Here is a 23,750-nt window from a genome sequence, read left to right as displayed (position 1 = left end):
TCTTTGGTTGATTTAAAAGACAGTTATTCTGCTTGCCAAAGCCTTACAGAGGAGTTCTGTGTAGTGGGGCATGGCATCACTTACAGACAGATTTGAGGACACCGCAGAGCTCTGAACGAGAGCCAGACACCTTAAGAAGTGGTGGCTGGGCAGCTCTGTGCTACCAGCAACGTCGCTGCAGCAACGAACAGAATTTTTGCAGTCAACTTTACTTTAAAAAACACATTTTAGTATAAATACTATATTTATTAAATATCTTTACAATTCATTTAAATGTATTTACAGAACTATTCCTGCATAAGTTATACCTCAGACATGAAATTCACATAATTGCCTCTTATGTAAGCATAGATGATAGTCTCATTTTAACAACAACAAAAAAGCATCCTCATTAGATACAGACTCAGATTTGCTTCATTATTTCAGCTATCTTTGCAAGAACTACTTCATACAGTCAGTTTCTACACACACACACAAAGTCCGATTCCTCCCTGGAGAGAGGATGTCCATTACAAGAGATGGAGATTCCATCACAAAATACTTTACAGCTTTGCTAGACCTTCACACCTCTCCCCTCTCCCTTACTCAGTCATAACTGTCTGGTCCCAAAATCTTTTTCTTCCCTTCTATTTATCTGCCGTACCTTCTTTAGAAACGCAAAGAAAGCAAATTTAGAGGGAAACTGTATGCTGTAGGTCTCCCAAAGATAGCCGTAAAAGTAGCGCAGAACCACAGAGTTTTCCAATTCACCACATCTTAGCCCTTTTTCACCCAAATACCCAGTAACACTGCTGCAGAAATCCCAACTCCCGCGAGCACTATTACCTGTCGTGGTACCGTAGGTTACTGGTATCTAAAAATCTCTTCCTTTTCCTTCAGATTACTGCTCCCTACCAACCACCTCCTGACAGCTAACAAAAACCTTCGGCAGCAGCTGCAATCAGCCTGCTCTCCCTTCAAGCGTTTCCATTACGCAGAACACCTTTCTTGTACGTTCCTCTCATGAATAGTCACAATAAACTAATTCCTAGGAAGTGTTACTGCTTCATGCATCATTTAAAGTTATTTTGATAGTATGGGCCCTGTCGTTCCCTCTTCCAAAAATTTGTTGTGCGCAGACAGCTTAAGTTCATAGGAAGAAATTAGGTTTGATATGTTTAGAGTGCACATCTTAAGAACAAAAACAAAAACAAGCATGTGATAAAAATATCGATTCTTTATAATACAGTATTGCTTTATAAACAGATGGAAAAGCTATAAGCTTTACTGGTCTTTGGTGTGTCCAGTGAGGGATAAACTCATGATTTGTAAATTAAAATCCAAATTTGTTCTTTATTAAAAAAAATCATGACGTGATATGAGGCAAATGGCTTTATAGATACTGCTTAGCTAAGAACTGCTTTAACACAGACAGCAAGGCGTAGACTCAAACCCACCAGGCGGCACAGTTTAGCTTCCGAGAAGGTGGCAGAATCTCCCCGATCCAGGGTTCCAGACCCCGGACCAGCAGAGGCAGAGTACAGCGCATGCAACATCTCACTCGGGGGTAAGCACCTTTGCCATACTCATTTATCTGATCCACAAACATTTCTCAATTTGTACTTCTAGAAAGTGAGGGGAAAAAAATAACGAAGGCTGGGCGCGAGCGTACTGAGAGCAAGGGGTCAGAGTGCAAAACGGTCAGGTCTACAAGGGCATTGTTTTAAGGTGAGTTCAAGGGAAAGAATAATTGATCAAATCAGCTCTAATAAAGAAACACGAGAGTAAATACTGGAGAATACAATGTAAAGATACCCAGATTTGAGAGAGCAGCACCCCTCCCAAATGCTAGAAAGAAAGCCCTATACTGCAGCATGAATACATTCCTTCTAACGAGACAGCTAGGTACAGCTTGTTCGGTTTTAGAAAACAAGGACTGACAATTTGTGCAAAGTTATTCACCACTCACTGCTCCGTGTATCGCGAAACTAAGTAATTTTTCTTCATTAATAGAATCCTCCCCGTACCCTCACCAAAATAGTATTTTGGTCAAGTTAGGGTAGTTAAGGCATTTTGACAAGTAATTACAAGGTGATTTAAAATAGAGAGCTAACATTACGCCAATTTAGGAATAGCAGATAAATTACCGAAGAGCTTCCAAATTAATCACTTATTCTTATTATAAATGAAATGCCTGTTACAAGCACGATGCATTGAAATATAGTAAAATGACATGTACATGGTACATGTTAAATGATCTTAAATAAAAGCTTGACATAGTTACGCAAATATACAGTACAAGTCCACAAAAATTCTTTAAACAAGTTGAGGTAACCTCAAACTTAAACAGTTTTAATACAATAAACCAGGTAGTAAAAATCTCCTTTTGAGAGCAGGTAAGATTACTTACTGACCAAGTTTAACTGCACTCACCTAAACATCAACATTACCCGACTTTTTATATATATAAAAACATGGCTTTAATTTATTTCTACATACTCTTCTACCAGCAAAAAAGTTAATGAAAAACTGACCAAAAATATATATATCTTTACAGCTATCAGCTATCTGTATGAACCTCGGAAAAGAAAGGAAAGCTTGCTGGAACAGGGGGAACAATTGTGAGCTACTGTAATTCAAAAGGAAATGTCATATTGCAAAGTGGCTGTTAGATAACTGTAAACATCATTAAGGTTCATTCTGAAAACCCTAAACTTTAGTTACTGAAATGTAAGTTTTGCTGATTATTCATTAATAGTTTCCATTTACGTACTTACTGCTGCTGCCACAGCATAAGCAAAGAGGCGCGTGGTTGAGAGCCAGAAATACAAGGGTCAGCTGGGCTTAGACTGGTCCAGCATGTGCTGTTCTACACAAGCAAGAGTGGCAATATTAACACAAATCACGTTTAGTTAACACCAAAGTTATCCACCAAAAGTGAAGATGTTCAGAGTTGAGGCTGATCTGTTCTTTGTGCAGCCTCCCATTGTAGCATTTACGCCATGTCATCCTGTGCTGGTGAGATGGGTTAAAATGCTCGAAGGATCTCAACTTTGACCATCTTGGCTTCTTGAGACAAGAGTTACAATTTTTCTTTAAAAAAAATAAAGTTATCCACAGCCAAAACATCCAGATATCAGGCCCATTATGGACGAATGATCTGCAGAACTTTTAAGATCACAGTTAAGCACCTGAAATCACAACACATTTGCATCCATATAACTTGACCTAAGTATGTTTTTGAAATTTTGTACTAGAAAAGGCTCCTAGGCTGACACCATGTATGGCAAGAGCAAGAAGTTTACAGCAGTTATAAATCTCCTGAAAACCAGAACTTAGAAACACGAAACCTCAGCTATCACTGTAACAAGACTATGCTTATGAAACTGTGTTCTGTAACATACCCTTTAATGAACAGTGAATGTTTCTAGTAGATAGAATAATATGCCCTCCTGTAGAGGTTTTTATCTATTGAATCTAATTTGAAAGATGATAAACCAATTCTACTCATCTGAAAGTAAGTCACATTTCAAATGCGGTAACAATATGGGATCGATCCTCCCCCTTTTACGGACAATTACTAAGCTCTGAAAGACATGCTTCAAGCCTTGAACTTCTTCATTTCTTGCTGGCAGACAAAGACCAGTGTACTACGAGTGGTTCTTAACAAGGATTTCAGTTGTGTCTCAAGACAGGCAACGAGCTCGAAAACTGGCTGCTGAGATCAGCTGCAAAGGAAGAAAGCAATCCTGCCAGCAGGAAACCGTACGTGTGAAGCGAGGAGCTCGGGGATAATGAAAACATCAGAAGCTGGCACTCGGCTGATCAGTCTGTGTACTCGGCTACAATAGAAAGAAGGACGGTGATGTCGTCTGGTTTTCCCCCTGCAACACGGAAAGAATAAAAACTATTACGTCAAACCACACGGGGTTGTCCTCCTAGAGCCTGTCATGTTCCCCCATAGAAAGGTCTTTTTAAACTGGTTTAAATATGCAAAAAATGTATTGTGCAGACACGAGAACTCTGCTTCCTCTCAGCTGTGCAACTAAGGGTGGCAATAGTGTTTAGTAAAAAAAGCCCTCTCCTTTTAAGCAACAGTGAGATCATAAACTAGTAGAAGTTACACAGAACCCTGAACATCGTTGGTAGCCAGTAGAGCAGAAAGCCTCTTTTTTTAATCATATGTGAGGAAAAAATCTACAAAAAGAAAGTCTTTGTTTTGTTACAGGCAAGCTGCAGTCAGGAAGCATCATCTCAGGAACTGACTGTAAAAATCAAACACCTCTAGCATCTCCTCCAGCCTGATCTCGGAGGTCTTCTCCAACCTTAATGATTCTACATCCTTCTAAAAGCTACTTAACCCTTTTGATAATCACTTCTCAAAACTCAGTAGCCACAGCAGTCAAATTCTACAGAAATAGCTCACAGGGGTATTTTGGTACCCAGAAGGTCAAACAAGGCCTCTGGATTCAGAGGATTCATCACTGAATGACTGGGCTTTGTAGCAACACGGAACCTGAGCTTTAAAACCACTATCTACCTTTATGAAAGATGTTCAGGGTGTTGCAGGAAATCCTACCCTCTTGATACAAAAATGGGAACATCTTATTTAAAAATAAAAATTAAAAAAAAGGTTGACAGGACTCTGAACTCTGCCAGCTGCTCGTATCTTTCTAGAGCACAGGAAATAGAACCAACAGAGATCAGGACTGACACATTAATGGTACAAGGGTCAGAAAGAACAACAAAAATCCAACAAACAGTGGGCAGAATCTCGACTAAAATGCATCAGGAATAGGAAACTTTAAAGAAAACACTAACAACAAAAAAACCCACACCCACACACAAATCCTAAGAACAGGTCAAGTGCAGTTCTGGAAGCCGGGAGAATTTGTATCAGGCTGGGTTCTCGGGCCAAGAGCATACGTATTAGATTAAACCGTAAAAAATAAAAATCAGCGCGCAGAGTTCTCCGCGTTCCAGCTACTTCCCCACAGGAGGCTTCTGATTAGCTGGGGCCTGGGATGACCTGCGTCAGGAGCTGGGGTCCTTGCCAAGCCAGGAGCGCTAGATTGGCGCTCTGCTGCCAACCGCATTTCTGAACGCTCTTCTCTTATCTGATTTGGGAACAGAACTTTGCTTAAGACTTCTTCAAGATAGCAAGAGTGGGAGGAGGAGGGAAAAAAATATCTTACCTCTCACATTCAATCCATTGTCACATGCGAACTGTGCAAACGGTGACATGTAAGTGGGATCATATGCCAGCTCGTGAGCTTGCTCAGCAATGCTTCTCGCAGTCTGCTGTATGCTCTCGTAGTTGGAGTTCTAAATTAATGAGAAACAAAGTTTATTCTTATAAGGAAATCTATCGCTAGTTGTTTCGCTGATGCATGTTGGTTTTGCAGATCCCTGACTGCCCTCTCTCGCAGATTAGGGCTCTGGTTATCACCTTCTGTCCCAAAGGGAAGCCTAACCACGTCTTAGGGTTAATAAACTTGGGTTAAAACTGCAAATCTTCACAACTGAAGCCTAGAGCAGCAGCTGTAAGACTCTCTTTTTTGAATGATTCGTAGCATTTAGAATTCAGAAGACTAATATTTAAAATAGACTAAACAGCCTCACCTTTGGGAACCAGATTTGATAGCTAATGCTAACAGTTCACCCTGAAAGAGCTGTTTTTTCCCCTCACAAAGTAGGCTCAGCTGAATTAAGTACGTTTTACACCTTGACTGGAAAGTCTTAGTTCTGAGTCTCCTGCCCAAATCAACAAGAGCATGCCTGGGGGAGAAGGAGCACTTTGAAAGACAGATGAGAAATAATTTAACGAGAGACAGAACTTTTTACAGATGGCATTTCACGCCTTTTTTTTTTCCCCAGTATCTCTTGCTTTACTCCAGTATTTTTCTTATTCAAGCCAACATGACACGCCATTGTCATTTCAGAAAATCTTCCCTGCAGCCCGGGGACTTAGCAGGCTCTTACACGATTAACTTTTGGCTGAACCTCCTACCCCACAGGGAACTTCGGTGCCTTTCCCGAACACACCAATAGGTGGAGCTCAATTTTTTTTTCCAGAAGAGAATTTAATCTCTAGTGTCTACGAGGCCACCCGGCTGTCTGCGCAGGGAAGGGAAGGTGGGCGTGCTGCAAGCAGAAGTGTGCTGCAGCTACAGCCTAAATAACAGCCCCACAGGTCACAGACAAGCGCACCGGTCCCTTCAAACCACGGCAGCACGCTGACACATCCTCGGCACTGCTGTTACCTTCGCTAACCAGGTTAAAGCCTGCGACAGCTTGTGCTGTGGCACGATCCCACGCTCCGCTCCACAGCACAGCGACACGCTTTTCAATGTCAGACCCGAGCATCGCACCAAGACAGAAAGCAGTAAGGGGCTGCAGAGAGGGGGAAACACAGGAGTCTACCTCGAACGCAGACAGAGGCCGCAGACATTTTGTCTGCAAAGACCCACTCCCTGTCTGACCCCACCTCTCGGTTACGTACCTGCAGGATAAGAGCAGGCAAAGTATTTTTAAAACCACACTGTAATTCTACACAGACTTATTTGCATTTCATAACATCAAAATAGTTTCCCCGGGGAGGTTATACATATTGATACCTCCTAAGTACGCTTTCCTTTCTGTAAGTAAATAGCCTTGAGCTAAATGCTCTCATCCCAACTAAAATAGTTTTATGTATTTTTACTATTTAAAACAAGTATTTGTGGTGACTAATCTGGAAAAGTCGCTGCGAATTTTTGTTATCAGAACGTTCAAAATGTTCCACGCACACACACACACACACAACCCACACTTCGGACAGCTCGGATTACTTTAGAATTGCTGTTTTGTAAGTCCTCAGAAAACCTCCGAATTATTTAAGTACATGCCTCACCCCACCCACCGAACGGCCCGAAAGAGAGAACGCTGTATTTTCACGTATGTAATCTACAACCTGCAAGCACAGATAAAATGCGGCGTGGGAGCAGTTGGCCAAGGGCAGTGCCCGCTGCTGAACACCTCTCCCTGTCCCCCCAGCGTCTCCCTCGCATCGCGCTCATCAGTGCCATGTTCCTGGCTGCTACTCTGGAAACTTCTGCCAACGTTGCTGCTTCTACATTCAGCCCGGGTGCGGGTTCAAGAGACAGCACTTCGGGGCCAACATCCCTGCTCACACGTGGTGTTAGCTGGTGAGCCTCCAAACGGCAGCACTTTGTGGTGGGTCTTTCACGCGTAACACAAAGCTATGCGCTCAGAAAGAACTGGTAGTAACAGCGAGGGACGACGAGGGCAAAAGACCTGAGGTTCAGAATATGCACGCGCACTTACTTTCAGCTTTTTTAATTCCTGCAGGATCATGTAGTCAGGCATGTTGTCAAACAGTCCGTCTGTCGCAGTCAAAATAATGTCTCCGAGTTGGACATCAAAGGAAGTACTATCAGCAGCATCAGGGCTGTGAAAATGACAGGTATGTCAACGAAATGGCCCCCAGCTTTCACTAAGGCACCAAGCAATGTCAGCCCAGCGCATTAACAGCTTCTGTAATTCGCTATTGTTACATGTTTTGCTAGAAAGGAAAGAAATAATCACCAACTGTGGAGCTTTTGCACCAGGATAGCTTGTCAAGAAAGCTACAACAAAAGATCTGTGATTGCAAACAGGTAATGTTCCAGCTATTACACAAAGGATTTGCATTTACAATTCCCAGATGAACAATCCTGCAAACTAAGCCGCTTCACAAGTGTATCTCCATGGAAACCATTAAGTGGAATGGCAGTTGAGGGCTTCCTTCTCGCCCATCTTAAACATGTACGAGGGCTGGACTTGAAAGGACAATTCCTAACAGAAGGGCCAAGCCACTTAAGGATTCTGAATCACTTTCTATTGCAGCGGAACATGAAGCACGTCTGGAAATCGCTACCAGGAGACCACAGCTGCTTGGTCTACTTACGTTTAATACATTACAGCAGAAAATATCCGTACTGGCCATGAATGCTGCTGCAGAGTCCAATTCTCAGAAGCAATGTAACTACAAAACCTTCGTTTTTAAGGATTCTTCACAGATCTTTAAAAGGCAGAAATGACTGCATGCCACGCCATTTGGCTATGCCAGAAATCAGCTGAGGAAAGCAGCCCTTTTGCTGTGCACCTTCAAGAAGGTTAGAGTTGAGATTGCCTGCCTATCCCCATATGTAGCCGAATTTAAGCATTTAACTGGGACAACGAATTAAAAAAAATACTGGAGAAGCATTTAGACAACAAGCACAAGTACTAATTAATGTCAAGAACAGCGCAGAAACTAGCCAGAAAGCTATAATCATGATTCAGAACTGAAGTGTGGGAGCTCATTTATCTTGCACTTTCCTTAATGTGGGATGACTCAGATTACTTTGCTTTCCTGACTTCCACTGGACGTTATCATGTTATCAACTACCCTTGTGCTATTTTTTGAACAAGACACAGAATTTCAGAACTATTAAGATTTTAATAGTTCTGGAACTCCAAACTATCATTTAATTTTAGCCTAATAAAGAGGCTAGATTATTTAAGGGTTCTCATTTCAGGGTTTTACACTGGTTTCCTCCCTGCAGCCTTAGGATGAAGTAACAAAACCACATGCAAGAATGATCAGGTGTTTCAACAGCTTTCAAGCAACATTTTCAAAAAGAGCTATTTTGGCATTAGAACTTACAACCCTTAAGGCATAAGCCTTGAGATTTAAAAATCAAAAATTTAAGTTGCTTTCTCTGTTTACTGTGGTCTCTCTTTTAAGATCCTTTTATCATCTTTCTGTATTTAGAAGAGGGATATCACCTTAATGACTGTATAACCATTGATTTGAGAGCTGTATTTTAATAGGTATTTGAAAGCTGGTTTTTTTTTTCTTCACTGTTATTTTATTTTACTGGTTAGACTTCACACAGTCACAGGATTTTATCAGCCTGACATTCTTAGGGGAAGACACAAGTACAAGCCTGTCTTTGAAACAACTCATTTCTGTGAACAGATTGTCCTTTCCTATTACTCTCATTTCCCAGCTTGGTGTTCCGCCAAACAAGAGTTTTGCTCGTTTTGGTCAAATACAATATGCTGCTGGAAACACGGCGGCTTGGAAACACGAGTTACAGTCACATGTCCCTCTGCTCTATTCTTCAAGCACTTGCTACCTCGCTGCCAAGATATCTAAATTAGCGTACTCCAAACCAGCCTCAAGAGAGCACAGACAGGGACTGGGAAGGAAAGCCGCTGATAAGACAAGCCACTCGTGCAGGACGGTCGGCGCAACCACCGGCTGCAGCCTTCGTTGTAGCAGCTCTATTGTGCAGCGTCGTTCCATGGATCTGAACACGCCTAGTGCACGCCACAAACTGCAGGAACACGCTACATCGAATGAATAAGCACAAACCCAATACATTTTGACTGTTGCAACAGCTTAAAAAATTTATTAAGTACACAGTAAGAAGTGATTACGGTACCTTAAAGACAGGAGGGCAGGTATAAGAACCTTTGCTTGGGCACATTTAAATCCCACATGCTATGCTGCATTACACAAGGAGCTCTGAGGCAGTACAAACACAGCCTTTTGGGAGCTGATCACATCCACAGATTAAAAATGTAAGGTCTTCTCCCTTCTTACCTGTCACTTAAGACAACTCCTTCCGCTTCTGGTGGAGCTATTGACAGTTGGAACGGAGTGTTGAAGTAATGCTGCTGTTCATCAGAACGATGTACTACTTCTCCTCCTCTGACTACCAAAAATCCAGAATCTCCCAAGTTGGCTGTATGTAAACGATGACTTGTTCTGTCCAGAACTACTATACAAGCTGTACTGCTTCCTGAAAGCAAACAGAATATGGTAACTGGAGCGAGCCTTACACACAGCCCATATTCTTTCACTGACTTCAGTCATAGTCCAACTATTCAGATATTTATCAAAGCTTAGAGATCAGGATAAATGGAAATTATTATCATTAATGCAAAAAAAAAAACAACACTAAAAACAACAAAATGCTAGAAATCTTTGCAACAAGCTATGATCTTCTATAGAACTTCCTTTTCTGGCTTTGATTTTGGTAAACACGTCATGCTGACAAATACCTGTTTTGTTCCACTTCATTTACACTTTTCCATCCCAACATATGTCAGCACGCTCTGCTATAAGACTGGATTTATAGAAATCACTTATAATACTGAAATCCTGCAAGCATTAAGAGAACAGAATTCCAGTAGCATCCACACAATGCTAGGTGTTCTCCGCACATCTTCACTCCCCCGCTGTAAATAAAGCACTCCAATTAAATACTTGGTTGCAAGCAGTTTCAGATAGCATTCCATTACTCTTGTCAGAACATGAACACACTTCTCACTACAGTCTGGCTCTGCAGAGCTACCTTCTTTGTTTGAAAAAATAATAATCCCGTCAAGCGTCCAGGACACTAACTCCACAAGTCTAAAGAAAACACGTTTTGGAGACAAATCCTGTTCCAGATTAAAGGAAGAATGGAAACGTGTCTACTTGTCAACCGTACCCCGTGTCACCCCAGCCACGCCTGCAGGCACCACAGCATTCTCAATTCCTTCACGGGGAGGTAGCCGCCAACTTTGGTGGCAAACCACAGAAATAACTGCACAGCAGAGATACCCAAACACTGACTAAGTCCTTCGCAGAAAACAGCGCTTGCTTAATTTCTGCCAACAGGAGCACTAGCACCAGAACTTTAATTCCTGAAGAGTTTGAAATACAGCTACAGCATTTCTTCCTGACTTCAGACTGCCTCCATCAGAAATCCCCATGCCACCTGCTAACAGTTTTCTGGTTCATCTTCTATCCTAATGCTCTTCCAGCAGAAGTTTCCAAGCACATCTGTGTCTTGGACAGACCACAGACTTATGATGAGCTAAACGTATGATCAGGCTTGCCTACAAGACGAGTCCAGCTGGCCCTAGGCATCACCTGTTCTGGATGTTTCACCTCCAGTCCAGGGAGTTCCCCGCAAAACCCTGCACTTAATTTGTTCTCTAGTGAATATACAGGACCTTCTCCACTCTTGGTGAATGGAGAGTCAAAGCAGTATTTAAGGAAAGATTCATATTTTATATATGACACCATCCAAGATTGCTCTGCGATGATAATAGCTTTTAAATAAATGGCACAATTTCCTCCCACTTCAGTCTTATTTTAAAAATAATTGGCTAGATTCAATTCTGATGAACTAAACATGAAGACAAAGCACAACAGGAAGGAAAAGTTCATGCCTAATGAATCCTCCCTAATGAAGTCCTCTCCCTCCACTTTATTTCAAATAAATTCTAACTGCTCGTTGCTGTGGTAGCTCCAGAGATGTGTTTTTTTTTTTCCCTACCTCTAAAAATACCGCACTTGGTAGCGGTACTTTCTTCCAGGAGAAGCACTGAGGATCATTAGTTTCACATTTTAACTGTATTAGCACAGTGTAACTAGGAGGCCACGTGTGGAATGCAGATCTTGTGACTCAGCATACGCCGCGTTTCAGACCTCGAAAGGTCAAGCAACGCGGGGCTGCCTCTGTCTGCAGGGAGCGCTGAGAGCTCTCACCAGCGGCCCGCTTTGGGGGTCGCTTCCAGCTGCGTCTGCCTTGCACAAAAGAGCACCAACAAACACGCAAAATCCTGATGGAATTAACGACCATCGCTATTTTGGTGACACGTAAGGTCACTTCTGAGATTTGAACCTATTCTTTGGGCATATAATGCAAGAACATCTGTTCCTGAGCTCAGCAGAGGAGCTAAATATAGCTCACGCAGCGCTCTTCTGGCGGAGAAGTTTAAGGTCAGGTGAGAAGCATGCATATCACACAGGGTAACACTTTCTTGGTGCGTAAGAGGTCACCCGCCCTTTAGAAACGTGTTCCGTTTTCAAGGTTGTCAGCTGAGGCCACGCTCTGCCTCCTTATCTATTCACCACTCCGAGGCAGCTGGAAGCACTGCCTAAAATCAAGTTTTGACACAGAACACGCTAAGCATCTACTTTTGTTTGCTTTCAGAAAAAATCTGTAATGATTCCCCTGCAGAGAATTATAAGAAATCCAGGGTATCAGTGATGATACGATATAAATTATTTAAGTCAAGCTGTTATGCTTAAAGTTCGTTGGACATAAAAGGCAATGGGAGCAGTAGGGCAAGGAGCGAGTAGAACTGCATCCAGCCATCATCAGAAAACATTTTTACTTGCACAGCTTAAACAAAAAGCCACGAACAACCCTTGCGAGGTTTCAATGGAGAAGAGCTATTTATACAAGGAGTGCGTGCCATAGCATGCTCTACTGCCAAACTCATTTTTCAAACTCTGCAAGCATTGCTGAATTGCCACCCTTCACACGCAAAGACTTTAATATTCTATATTTTATATACACGTATTTATATGCAGATATATTTGTAGATATTTAAGTACATGTCGAGGTAACACACAACACATCCAATTCACGTGTTTCTGCTCTCTTACCAAGCAAAGGTACTTTGTTCTGCAGCAGCTCACAATAACCTGCAGTGAGAATCCCGACAGGATTACTTGGTACAAACCGTCCTTCTTTCACTAAACGTTCACATGTTCGCATTAGAGTCCCTGAGAATTGAGAAGGGTCAACCCCGTAGTCTCTCCAGCCACCGACACCATCTGCTACCCCTAGAAAAACAAAACAAAAACCAGAAAACAGGAGTTACGTGAACAGAAATGGTTTCCAGAACGAGGTTTTTAATTTTTGACATCACTTATGACATCCAACATCTAAAAGGCAGAACACGGCACCTGCCTGAAAAAAATTGTGATTAAGGGAAATAAATTACTGAGCATTTTAAAGATAATTTCTGATGTCAGCTACTAGACAAAACCCTATAAACCGTCAGAATTGCTAAAGAGAAGGTGCAAGTCAAACGATGAGAACTTCACAAGGAGACGGGTGACTTCACTAGAGTTCGAAAACTGATGTGGAATTTTGGAAGGAATTCAAACATATTAACCTTTGGTTAGCCCATTAAAAGGGAAGAAAAGAGCAATGATTAGCTCTAAATGCGAAGGTCATTAAGATTTTTTAATAGGATTGAAACGATAAAGATCTTCCCCGCTATTCAACGCCCCAAAGTTTCTCCTCAAGCTACCGGCCCACAGGAGGAATGTTTTCCTACTTAGTAATATCCATTTCTGCAGAAACTAAATCTCCATTAAAATAAATAAACAAATAAATAAATAAAAGCAACAACAGACAAACCAACACAGTGCTAGGACCTGTGTCTGCAAGGACAGTTTGTAGCTTGAAACTTCAGCCAAGGAAGAGAATGAAAACTGATCGTGGTCCCACCGATTTCCGTTGTCATTCAAAACGGCGCAGACATCACAAAACTCGGCCAATTCTGCCAAAGTTTAGGGAGATTCTGAGCAGCCACGGAGGCAAATATTGAAGATGCACACAACACGGTTAGGATGAACAGTCGGATCGATCACCGTGCTCACGTTCATAGTGGTTTGATGCCATCACCAGTGGAAATAAGAGCAAGCAAAGCGCTTTTGCTGTCTCATACGCAGAGGAAAATGTTTGGGCATCTGTCAGACAAATATTACAACAGATGAAACTCCTGAACCGGGCTGGGAGCAACACAGTAGATGCTGCACATCAGACCCTCAGCACTCTGAGCTCTGTCCAGGCACACACCGCCTGGTTAGAACAACAGCAGTGCCCCCACTGCAGCTTCCTCAAGCACGGTTTAGCAGTTTTTCAGCCAACTGCAAAGTTTCCAGAGAAACTTTGACCCCTGGTGTCTCGGGGGGAATGTGTGCGTGGTGGCACTAACACCTATCAGGCTGCAGTCAGAGATCTTTTCAGGGCATAGCAAAAAAGAACTGGGCAAGCTAATGATAAAGGGCTAGGCAGCAGGAATGAAGAGACACTGATCCCAACAAAAACAGAGGGAAATGGATTTCTAAGCAAAAAGGGGAAAAAAATGCATCTAAAATCCCAATTGAGAAATGCTACAATTAATACGTGATACATTCACAAAGTTAGGAAAATTATCACTGACCTTTAAGTAATGAAAAGAGCTTTTAAATTTATTCTGAAGTAGGTGGGTAACAAAAAATGAAGGTAAGTGGCCATCAGAAAAAAATAGGGTTTAATTAACCTGTTCCAACACTTGTGGCAAGTATCGTGGGCTCGCATGGGGCTTTGTCTTCATTTTTATCTACTGTGACCAGTGACAGTAGATGATATTCTGCTGCCCATGTGGCTTCAAAGTATTTGAACTTCTTCAATCAGCTTTAATGCTAAAGTTAAAACGCCACTTTAAGATAAGTATTATTTATGTGAGCAAAACATTCCTACTCAGAATTCCTTCCAAAAATCTTTTTGATCTCCAGCATGTAAGGGGCTGGCCACTTCCAGCCCAGGTTTCTGCAGGGAAGTAAAGCTAAAACAGTGTGTTCGTGATAAAGGCGCGACGAGCCAGTCTCCGAGCTCAGATTGTGCTGAAGAAAGGTATCAGAAAGAAAACCACAGTTAGCAAAGGCGCAAAAATGTGACCGAAGTGGTCAAACTCAGCTTGCCTCATCTGCAAATGCCCTTCACGTTGGTCACCATCTGAAACTGAGACGGAAGGTTTAGAGCCGCCCTTGGCACGAACTCTGACAGGAGGTTACATCCAGATTCTCAGCAGCCTATCAACATTAATCAGATTTCTCCCAAAAATAGTGCACAACCTTTCGGACACCTGCTTTGTCCGGTCGCTTTCTTAGAAGAACAGAGCAGGGAGGCGGGTCCCTGAGCTCCCCTCTTCAGAGCAGTCCCTGGAACGAAGCCGGTGCTAAAGTTTCCTGGCTTCCCCGCGATGCTCGACCGAACCAGCCTGCCTTCCCTGGTCCCGCAGCTCCAGGTTAACGCTGGATTAAACCTTTGCTTTCTGCCGCCGCTCAAACAAGACTGGAGTAAGAGATCAACAAGAAAAGTGTTTCCTCTCTGACCCGCAACTTGAAATAGCAACCGAGCATCGGTTTGGGTGACAGTGCTTGCTTTACGTTAAGCTACCACACCAGCAGCTTTTTTCCCTTTGAAATGAGCCCAATCCTGCTGTAACTTTGCTGGCTGATTACAGCAAGCGTCGCTTCAGGGACAGGCTTCGCAGGGTTAACCAAAAGGGCAGTGTTTGACAGATACTGTCCAGACGCTGCTTTTGGTTCCTCAGGTGGTTACAGAACGAGCTCATGAGATGTTAGAGAGTCCCCTCAAACGCTCAGTATGCCATCTCGGCTTTAGTCTTCTTGGGAAATACTTCACAGAAACACCAGAGCATTGGTATTCAGAGCGGGGAAGCAAGTCACCAGAGAAAGCACCCGGTCAGGTTAATTACCAAAACCTACTTCAATTTTAAAGTGAAAATAAGAGCACGCCACTTTGTCTTCTTCGCTCACTTCTCACTTCAGGCAGGAAATCTGAATCCATACTCGTGGCAGCACATTTTAAGCTGTCCTGAGCCACGCAGCAGCTCTGCCTGCCTTCCTGCCTGCCTTCTGGAAGCTACCAACAGCCGGCAGAGCATCCTGACGCTGCCTTCCCAAACAGCCCTCCTCTAGGCGGCCCACCAGGAGGTCCTGACTTCGCTTCGCACCACTCTTAGGGGAGCAGAGCGTCCGTGTCAGAAGCACGGAGACAGTCGTGGCCGTGTTCCTTCCCCAGCACGGGAGCAGAGCAGGTCAGCGCTCGAGCTCTCGCCGCCTCCCCAGCACCTCACCGCCGCCATCGACTGCTCGTCCTCGCCCAAGTCGGCCGACGCGGAGTTCCTGCAGGTTGTTTTTTTTTTACTGCACTTCTAAAAGAAGACAGGTCGGTTCCTTTCATTTAAGCTGTGACCTTGCTGGCTCCCGGAGTGCGGTGCACGAACACCGCCCGAGCGGGCAGCTGCTTCCTCCCGCTCGGGCACCGGGCCAGGGATCGCCGCTGCCATCAGGACCTACCTGCAGCACGGTTCTTAAATAAAAAGAGTGTCTTTAAATTCTCAATATGAACTGATCGATTTTATGGGAAAGGAGGATGTGACTTTTAAACGAAGTGCTACCGAAAAACACGTAAATGAAAATACAGTTTGAAAAAAAAACTTTGTGAGATTTGACACACAGCAATCGCGGAGCAGAAGTACATGAGATGTTTCGAGCTCCAGAAACAGCAAAAACAGAAAGTGTGACTCACGAAAATGGACCAATTCCTACATCCTAGCTCGTTCTTTCTCTACCACCCAAGGGGAATTCACGGGTACTGAACACCAGCAGCATCACCAAGAAGAAATAATGCTAAGCTGTACTCATTTAGAGCAGCTTTGTGTTAATAGAAGGAAAAACAAAAAAGGAGAAATTTGAAATAGCTATTATTCTAACAAGTAAAAGAAGTTACTCGGGTTTTGATCTTAGATTTCACCACCAAAAATTAAGTATTGCCCTCCAGTATCCACGTTTAACTTACCCAGCTTAGGAAATACAGATCACCGGGTATTTAAAACAAACTGCATGGCTGACAGAAGAATTACTGAAATTGAACTGTGTAAAATCTTTGATTGTTCTAAGCCATTCGGTAGTCAGAAAATCCTATACAGAATGTATATTTGGATATTCCCTGCTTAAGCCTATGCAGAGAGTAAGTATGCAAACGTCCACATGAGATAGTGAAATGCCTGTGGCTAGATGAACAACCACGGTAAATAAAGCCATTGAAAATTTCACAATAAATTACTTCAAATGAGCTTCTCCAGTAGTTAACTAGATTACAGAGACCTCCCAGAGTCAGTGAGAGTTAACTCTACAACTCCATCGCCTTCTGCTGGAAAATACACAACCACTGCTGCCAGATTAAACACAGGCTGCACGCGTCAGCCCCAAAACCGGCTCCTGAGCCTCCTAAGGAGTCGTACGTGGGGACAGAGAGTTGTAAGGAAGCTTCACGACAAGGCATGCTGACTGATGCTGCAGCGCTGAAACTGAGCACGTGAAGATACCGGCATCGAAATTTGATAAAAAGGCTTTTGAAATGCTAAAAGCACCCGGGATAAAACGCCAGCTGAAATGCAAATTGAATGTTTTGACTGCCAGCCCCGTGCAGGGTTAGCTGCAGGAGCCCAGGAGCGGCCAGCGAGTGCTGAGACTGGCAACACGGGCTCTTCACTGCACGCTGACTTGTTTTATTTTCTGTCAGATCCAGATGTTCTGTCTCATTCAGAGCAAATAAAAACGCCACAAGCTTGCAGTTCAGAACAAAACCCTGACATTAATCAAACGGTTTAACAGAAAGAGCTTTACGAGGGGAAGTTCTGGCTGGCCGGCAAACTAAGCTGCCCACAGCCAGAAGCCAAAAGTTATCACCCTGTCCCAAAAATCTCTCAGAAGATTTCAAAATATTGCCTCTCAGCTAAGAAGAACGGGCACACGGAAGCACCAGGCAGGCACAAGTGTGCCATCGGGAGCTGCCTTTGCATGAAAAGACAATTAACTTTTTAAGATGTTCCACTCATCCTGCTGAACTTTAAGTTTCTTGAGAGCCTTACCTGAATTAGCGATGAATCACTGATAAAAGAACATCAAAAGGGCCTATTTCTGCAACTGGAATGATCTCGCACCAGATACAGAAGACAGACAAAAATGGTAACAAAGCCCAACCTGCTGCACTGCCCAAGTCTGAAATACAGCATCTAATATTTGTCAGCATATCAGAACCGAGATAACCCGGTAAGATTTCTGGTTTGATCGGTGACAGGTAAGTCCTGCAGCCAGACAGGCTCCCCATCCAAAGGCAGTCACACGTCAGACCCGGCGCTAACCTCCCCGGCAGTGTCACTGGCAGCGCGTACGGGATCACCGTGTTACAGCCAAGTGGTTATTCGCATTATATATTTTAAAAGTCATACCAGTCCTTAACCACCCTTGCATTAACTACAGAGGTACTGGAAGAATAAACGGCCCGGCAATTAGGAGGAACAAAAAGCAAGAGGCCAAGTGAGGAGCGTTGAAGCACAGACTGAAGGAGAAACTGAAAGCACTGCATTGTGCACCTATTTCCAAGACAAAGAGGCAGTTCCTTACATCTTTTTTTTTTCCTGCTGCAGTACACAGCTGTTCAGGAAACAGGTTTTTACCAGCCATCTCTCCCACCTGTTGTATTCGAGTCTGAGAAATCTGCTCAGTGGCTTTTGAGCATTGCAGTGGATCTGCTCAGTGGATTTTGAGAGTTAAAAACTTTTTTTTTTAATCTGAGAGTTCTGTAAAAACTTCCCTCCGCAGCCAGAGCTACTCGACCTCTCAGGGTGTTGAGCAACCCCAAAGCACTGCTTTGGAGCTGAAATGCTCCTGGCAGTTTGCATTTAAGTGCTGGAAAGGGACAGGTAGCGCAGCACAGACATCGGCCAGGCTCCAAAGCGCTCACAGCCCCGGTAATTTCAGGCTCACAGTATCAGCGGTGCAGATGAACCAAAGTAAAGTCATGGATTTTTGCAACGTTCGCTGCAGTTAATGCCTCACCTACTGTACTGCGTTCTGCTTTGCTTATTTCCTTCTGTGATCTCTGATAGAGCCTGCTTTTTCTTTCAAGCAGCAACCTCCGAGATCTGCTTTTGAATGGAAAAGTGACCACTATCAACGAGTACCAGGAGCCCTTACAATCAAAGCAAGCGTTCAGCTGTGAATTCCGATGAGAATACATCGTGTCCGAGGCCCATCCAGAAACTGGGGTACATAATCTGTTGGAATAATCGGATTTTCGTTTCATTCTCAGAAAGCGAGCTGCTGCATTTCTAAGAGGTTATGGTAAATGCTACTCAAGAACAGCTCTGCTGACATTTGGATTAGCTGCCCTGACAAGTGAATCAGTACGACTGTTAGTGGGGATGTTTCTCAACAACCTCCAGTTGCTCTACAAATGACAATATTTTTCCTCATGTTAAAAAAACACTTTGGACTATTATGACACATACAATTTTTTTTTCCAAATCACTGATTAAACCCTCTAAAATGTCTCGACTTCTCCCAAGAGAGGAGGTAAAACAGCACTCTGAAACAAGCAGGCCGCTTGCCTCCTTTAGCGTGCTAAGTTCAAGCAGCAATCTCTTTAATAGGTACGACACCAAATAAACCACTTAACGTAGTCTTACGCGACCTTCAGGCACCAGAGGAAGGATCCCTTCCTCCTCTGTAGTCGCCCGGACAACACTGACATTTCATCTACAAATCCTTTTACATTTTGCAGTTTACTTTTCTCAACGAGACTAAAAAAACATTCTGGGGGCTTCATCACTGTAGAGGTTTACATACCTCCCAGGGCAAACAATTTTCAAATACAGTGCCATTCCTTTCAGTTTAGAGTTGCTGCCCTCTATTTCCCCCTTCTCCCCCCCCCCTCCAAAAAAAACAAACTCACGATTTGCAGCAGATAGAACAGCCGCCAAATTTTAACTCGCGGTGGACAAACAGCACCCTGCTGCCAAAGAGTTTTTTTTCCTACTCCTGCAGGACAGAAATAGTTTGGAAGAGTCGTCAAGTCACACAGGCTACACCCAAACTCCTGCCCAGCAGACACTGCAGAAGTGATGCTGTCACGAGATGCACGCCGGTTGCTGTAACGTTTCAGTAATGAGTCACACACTTTGGAAAATCCATTAAAAAATAGTAAAGAGATCGGGAGCCTGATAAGGCAGGAATAAGCAAGAAAAGACAGATCCCAACAACGGAAAGAGATCATCAGCATGAAAGAGCTCAACATTTATTAACTGTCAGAGCTTGTTTTGTTAAGTAAGTGAAATGTTTTTTAAAGTTCATTTTCCAAAGTCACGTTTTACTCCCTGTGCACCAAGAACTCTACTCATACGCTAATTAGAAAGAAACAAAGGTGTCAGTTTCTGAAGAGTTTCGTTTTTCAGCTTTGAAAAACGCTGATATCCTTTGAAGTCACAGAGGCATGGTTCCAGATGTGAACAGGTACATAAATGTCTACCAGGTCAGCAAGATATTTCAATATTTTGATCTTGCCATCCTGTAGCTTTCTGAGGGTCTGGACGAGAAAGACACCAGCAGTGAACAAACAAAAAGGTGCAAGCAGCAGCAGGAAGCAAACACAGGCCTGAATCACGAAGCTCCAGAGATTAACATTAACAGTAAAGCTATTTCCTTTTCTTGGAGTGATCCCAAAGGAAACACCAGGGATTTGAGTTTCTTATTCCTCCCCAAGCTCAGGATGGGAAGAAACATGCAAATTGAGCAGGTACGTACCGGCCAGAAGTCGAAGAGACAAAGACCCAAGGCTTCAAGCACACCCCTAACAGGCCTTATCAAGCCTTTAGCAGCTACAGGAGGGTTGGAAATAACACGCACCTTCGTAAGTCTTCTAGTTTTCTTACAACGAAAGGCTAAGGACAGACTAGAAGACACTTGCATTTTCAACCTTCAGATCATGCAGTATACAGAAGACAAAAGAAGTTCTTGGCATTGTTGTATCTGCTATAAACAGGCTGCCTCTTGAGCCCTAGTCAACTTTTGTTTGACCTAAGAAAATGAATGCCCAAGCAAGCGCTCATGCCAAGTGGCTGGGAGTAGCTCTTTCGCTGGAACACCACACCCATAACCCATCCCACACAGGCATGCTTTCCATATATTGATTCTGGAAAAGACGGGCACAGAAGACTTTTAAATCCATTATCTGGTACAGCGTGGTCACTGATGACTACTAAGGCAGGCTACTCCAAGCGCTACGCCTGACATTTACTTTTCTCTACTGCACACAGCATTCACTTTCGCTAAAGCCACTTGACCTCTTCATTAAACTAATGCTGAAAAAAACGAAGCTTGTAAAGCTTCAGGGAGGTTCAGCCCAGGTAGTTTTGCTGAGGGGCAAAGTTAGGCAAGTATAAAGTTAGTACAGGATTTATGAGGCTCACACATACACACACACAAAAAAAACCTTAAGGAACCTCAGATTTGCAACGAGAGCAAGAGGAATCGAGGGCAGGAAAACACTGGTGCTGAAATTCCTTTGGTTGAAGATTTGGTGAGAAAGGGAGAGCAAAGAGCCGACAGCAATGCAGAAACAAGGGGAAAACTGCTACGTCCACGAGCTTAAGAACTACTGATGAAGAAAAATCATCAAGTTAGACTGCATCAGAAACCATCCTGAGCGTTAATGCTTGCAGAATACACAGTGGTTTGGGTTTAGTGGTACATATTAAGAGCAGAAAAGCAACAAGGAACGTGAAAATAGCTTCACAGGGGGAGGGCAGCTTTTCTGTTTAAACTCTCCTCTTGATACTAGACATCCTCGCCTGAAGCTGTCTTTGCTGTTTGAGCCTTTAGCGGAGTTATAACTGTTTGTTACCAAGTTGCCATGAAAATTAATGCAAAGACAAACTCAGCAATGCAACTCTCCGCTGATTCCAGCGGGAAGACATGACAAGTTGTAGGTCCACATATGGTAATTGCCAAATATGGCCAAAAACCCTAAATACCATGAGATGGATCTAAATCCACTCTCTTAACCATGCAAAGAGTCCATCTATGTGTAAAGCATGCTCTGCATTTCTTTTAAGGGCAGATACCAATTGCTGAGCTATTTATCAGGGCTGGCCTAGTAAGAGCTCTAAGGCAGCCAACCTCGGTCACATGCTGGAGTACGGCTGCCCAACAGCTGATTTTAATGGAAAAAGTTCCTTTGGGACGGGCACGAGAAAAGATGCAGGATGTCTACACGCACCGGGGGTTTCCCACACCTCCTGGAGAGCTGCAGCATCACCCTTAAGAGGATCAGCTCCCTTCAGAATAACCAGCAATACTGTTACCTAGCAGCCAGCTTCCTGACAAAAATGTTTCAGCTACATTAAATGGCAAGCAGGTTACAGTGACAGCACTGGGTTCCAGAGACTCACCAAGCACCCTCACATCAGGAGGCACTGCAGAGCAACCCCACCACTTTTTTAATTTAAAGTGACAGGAAAAAAAAAAAACTTTTTTATTTTAATGTCGAAATTGTGGTAAATTTACTCCTGCCACTGAAAAGCTAGCTTTTCCAGAGTGTCAGCCAAATTCAACCTTGACTACACAGGAGAAAGGTCAAGCACTGTCAAGGGCAACACCGCTCATAAACTACAGATTCCATTGATTATCTACTATTATCCACCACTTGTAAAAATTTGAACTGGTTAGGATTCATTCTACAGATGAGGCCAAACCAGAGCAAGCAATCAGGACACAACAAACACCGAAACTGAAGTTTGACATTTGAAACCAGTCTCAATGTCACTTTGCCTTTCACTTGACAAGGACACGGCACGCGCTGGAATAAGGAAGCTCATGATTCAGTGATCTTTTACATGGAAATGTAAATGCCTCATGGGGCTTGCCGAGGTTTTAGGGAGACAAAGAGAGTGAAAGGCACTGGAAGGAGTTTCTCTGGCCTTGGGAGCCACCAGGCCTGGCAGGCAGCTACAGGTGAAAGGCAGGGCCTAGGCTCCCGGCCTTCGCACCACCCCGTGCCAACGGCATGCTGAGAAAGGGGGCCATATAGCATGAGCCTAGAAAGAGAGAATGGGAAGAAAGGAGCGTGACCAGAAGCCTCATGCTTTCCTACGTTGCAGGATTCAGAAGCAAGCGTCCATTTAGGCAGCTCGATCAGGAGCACCTTTTTGGCAGGAACTGTGCAGACACCAAAGCACCTGATCCAAGCAGAAGAGGCTCGGCTCGCAAAAGGTGAGAGTCAGTAACACAGAGGTGGCAAGCGAGGCCGGGCTGCGTCCCTTTGTCCGCGGCCCGGCTGCGCCACGGCCGCCACGCGTGCGGCCGGGCCCGGTGCCCCCCCGGTACTCACCGAGCACATCGGCCGAGCGGTGCCTGGCCACGAAGCAGGCGTCATCCCCGTAGCACATGCCTTTCTTGAGGATGCCCTTGCGGAAATCTTTGCCGAAGCCGCAGCTGGCCGTCACCAGGCTGTAATCGCGGGAATCGGTCTGCGAGAGGCCGCCCAGCACCGCCCGGGCCACCAGCCTGCCGTAGGACAGCACCGAGAACATGGCGCGGGGCGCCCAGCAGCCCAGGGCCACCACGGCGGGGAGCCACCGGCGGAGCCGCCTCCTGCCCTGCGAGCGGCCGCCGCAGCGAGCCAGCCTGCCTTCCTGCCTTCCTTCCTTCCCCCGGCGGCCGGCTGGGCTCGGCCCGGCTCCGCTTACTCCTCGCTTCTCCTCACGCCGGCTTCTCCTCGCCTCGCCCCGGCTCTCCCGGGCCCGGCCCCTCACCCCCCCCCACCCCCCCCCCGGGGCCGGCCCCCGCCGCCCTCACGCCCCTCACGAGCCGGGGCGGCGCCCTCACGCCTTCCTCTCCTCGCCGTCTAACCCCCCGCGAGGGGGGGGGAGGGGGGGGGGACACACACGGGGACGCGGGCTCCGCCTCCTCCCGGTCAGAGCCGCCGGTGCCCGCAGCGCCGCCCCCGCGCCCCGCCGCCCGCCGCCGCCATCTTCCCTCCCGCGCGTGCTCGGGGCCGGGCGGCCTGAGGAGGGAAGGTCAACCCCGCCCCGCCGCACTGCGCATGCGCAACGCCCCCCCCCCGTCCCTCATTCCAGCTCCCCCCTCCCCTCCCCGTCTTCTTCCTCCTCCTCATTGGCTCCCCGCCGCGCCTCATTTGCATGCTGCGGGGCAATAACACCGCGCGCTTCCCGGCAGCCCCCGCGGCGCATCAGTGCGGGAGGGGGGGGGGCGTGAGGCGGGGGCGCTCCCTGTAATTCCCGTCATTACCTCA

General features: G+C 44.9%; 1 protein-coding gene across 1 annotated transcript; it reads right to left on the bottom strand.

Annotated features, from left to right (window-relative positions):
* Window positions 1–225: 225 nt before the first annotated feature.
* PPTC7 (protein phosphatase targeting COQ7) lies at window positions 226–23,510 on the bottom strand. Its single transcript, XM_083804244.1, has 6 exons — window positions 22,827–23,510; window positions 12,458–12,637; window positions 9,614–9,812; window positions 7,306–7,429; window positions 5,175–5,304; window positions 226–3,863 (listed from the first exon to the last, which is right to left on the bottom strand). The coding sequence occupies exons 1-6, from the start codon at window positions 23,026–23,028 to the stop codon at window positions 3,805–3,807; spliced, it is 894 nt and encodes a 297-aa protein (XP_083660370.1). The 5' UTR covers window positions 23,029–23,510; the 3' UTR covers window positions 226–3,804.
* Between the last annotated feature and the right edge of the window lie 240 nt (window positions 23,511–23,750).

Source organism: Anser anser, assembly GCF_964211835.1.
Source record: "Anser anser genome assembly, chromosome: 18".
NCBI classification, from domain to species: Eukaryota; Metazoa; Chordata; class Aves; order Anseriformes; family Anatidae; genus Anser; species Anser anser.
The sequence above is the reverse complement of the archived record's forward strand: the minus strand, read 5'-3'. Positions and strand labels throughout refer to the sequence as shown.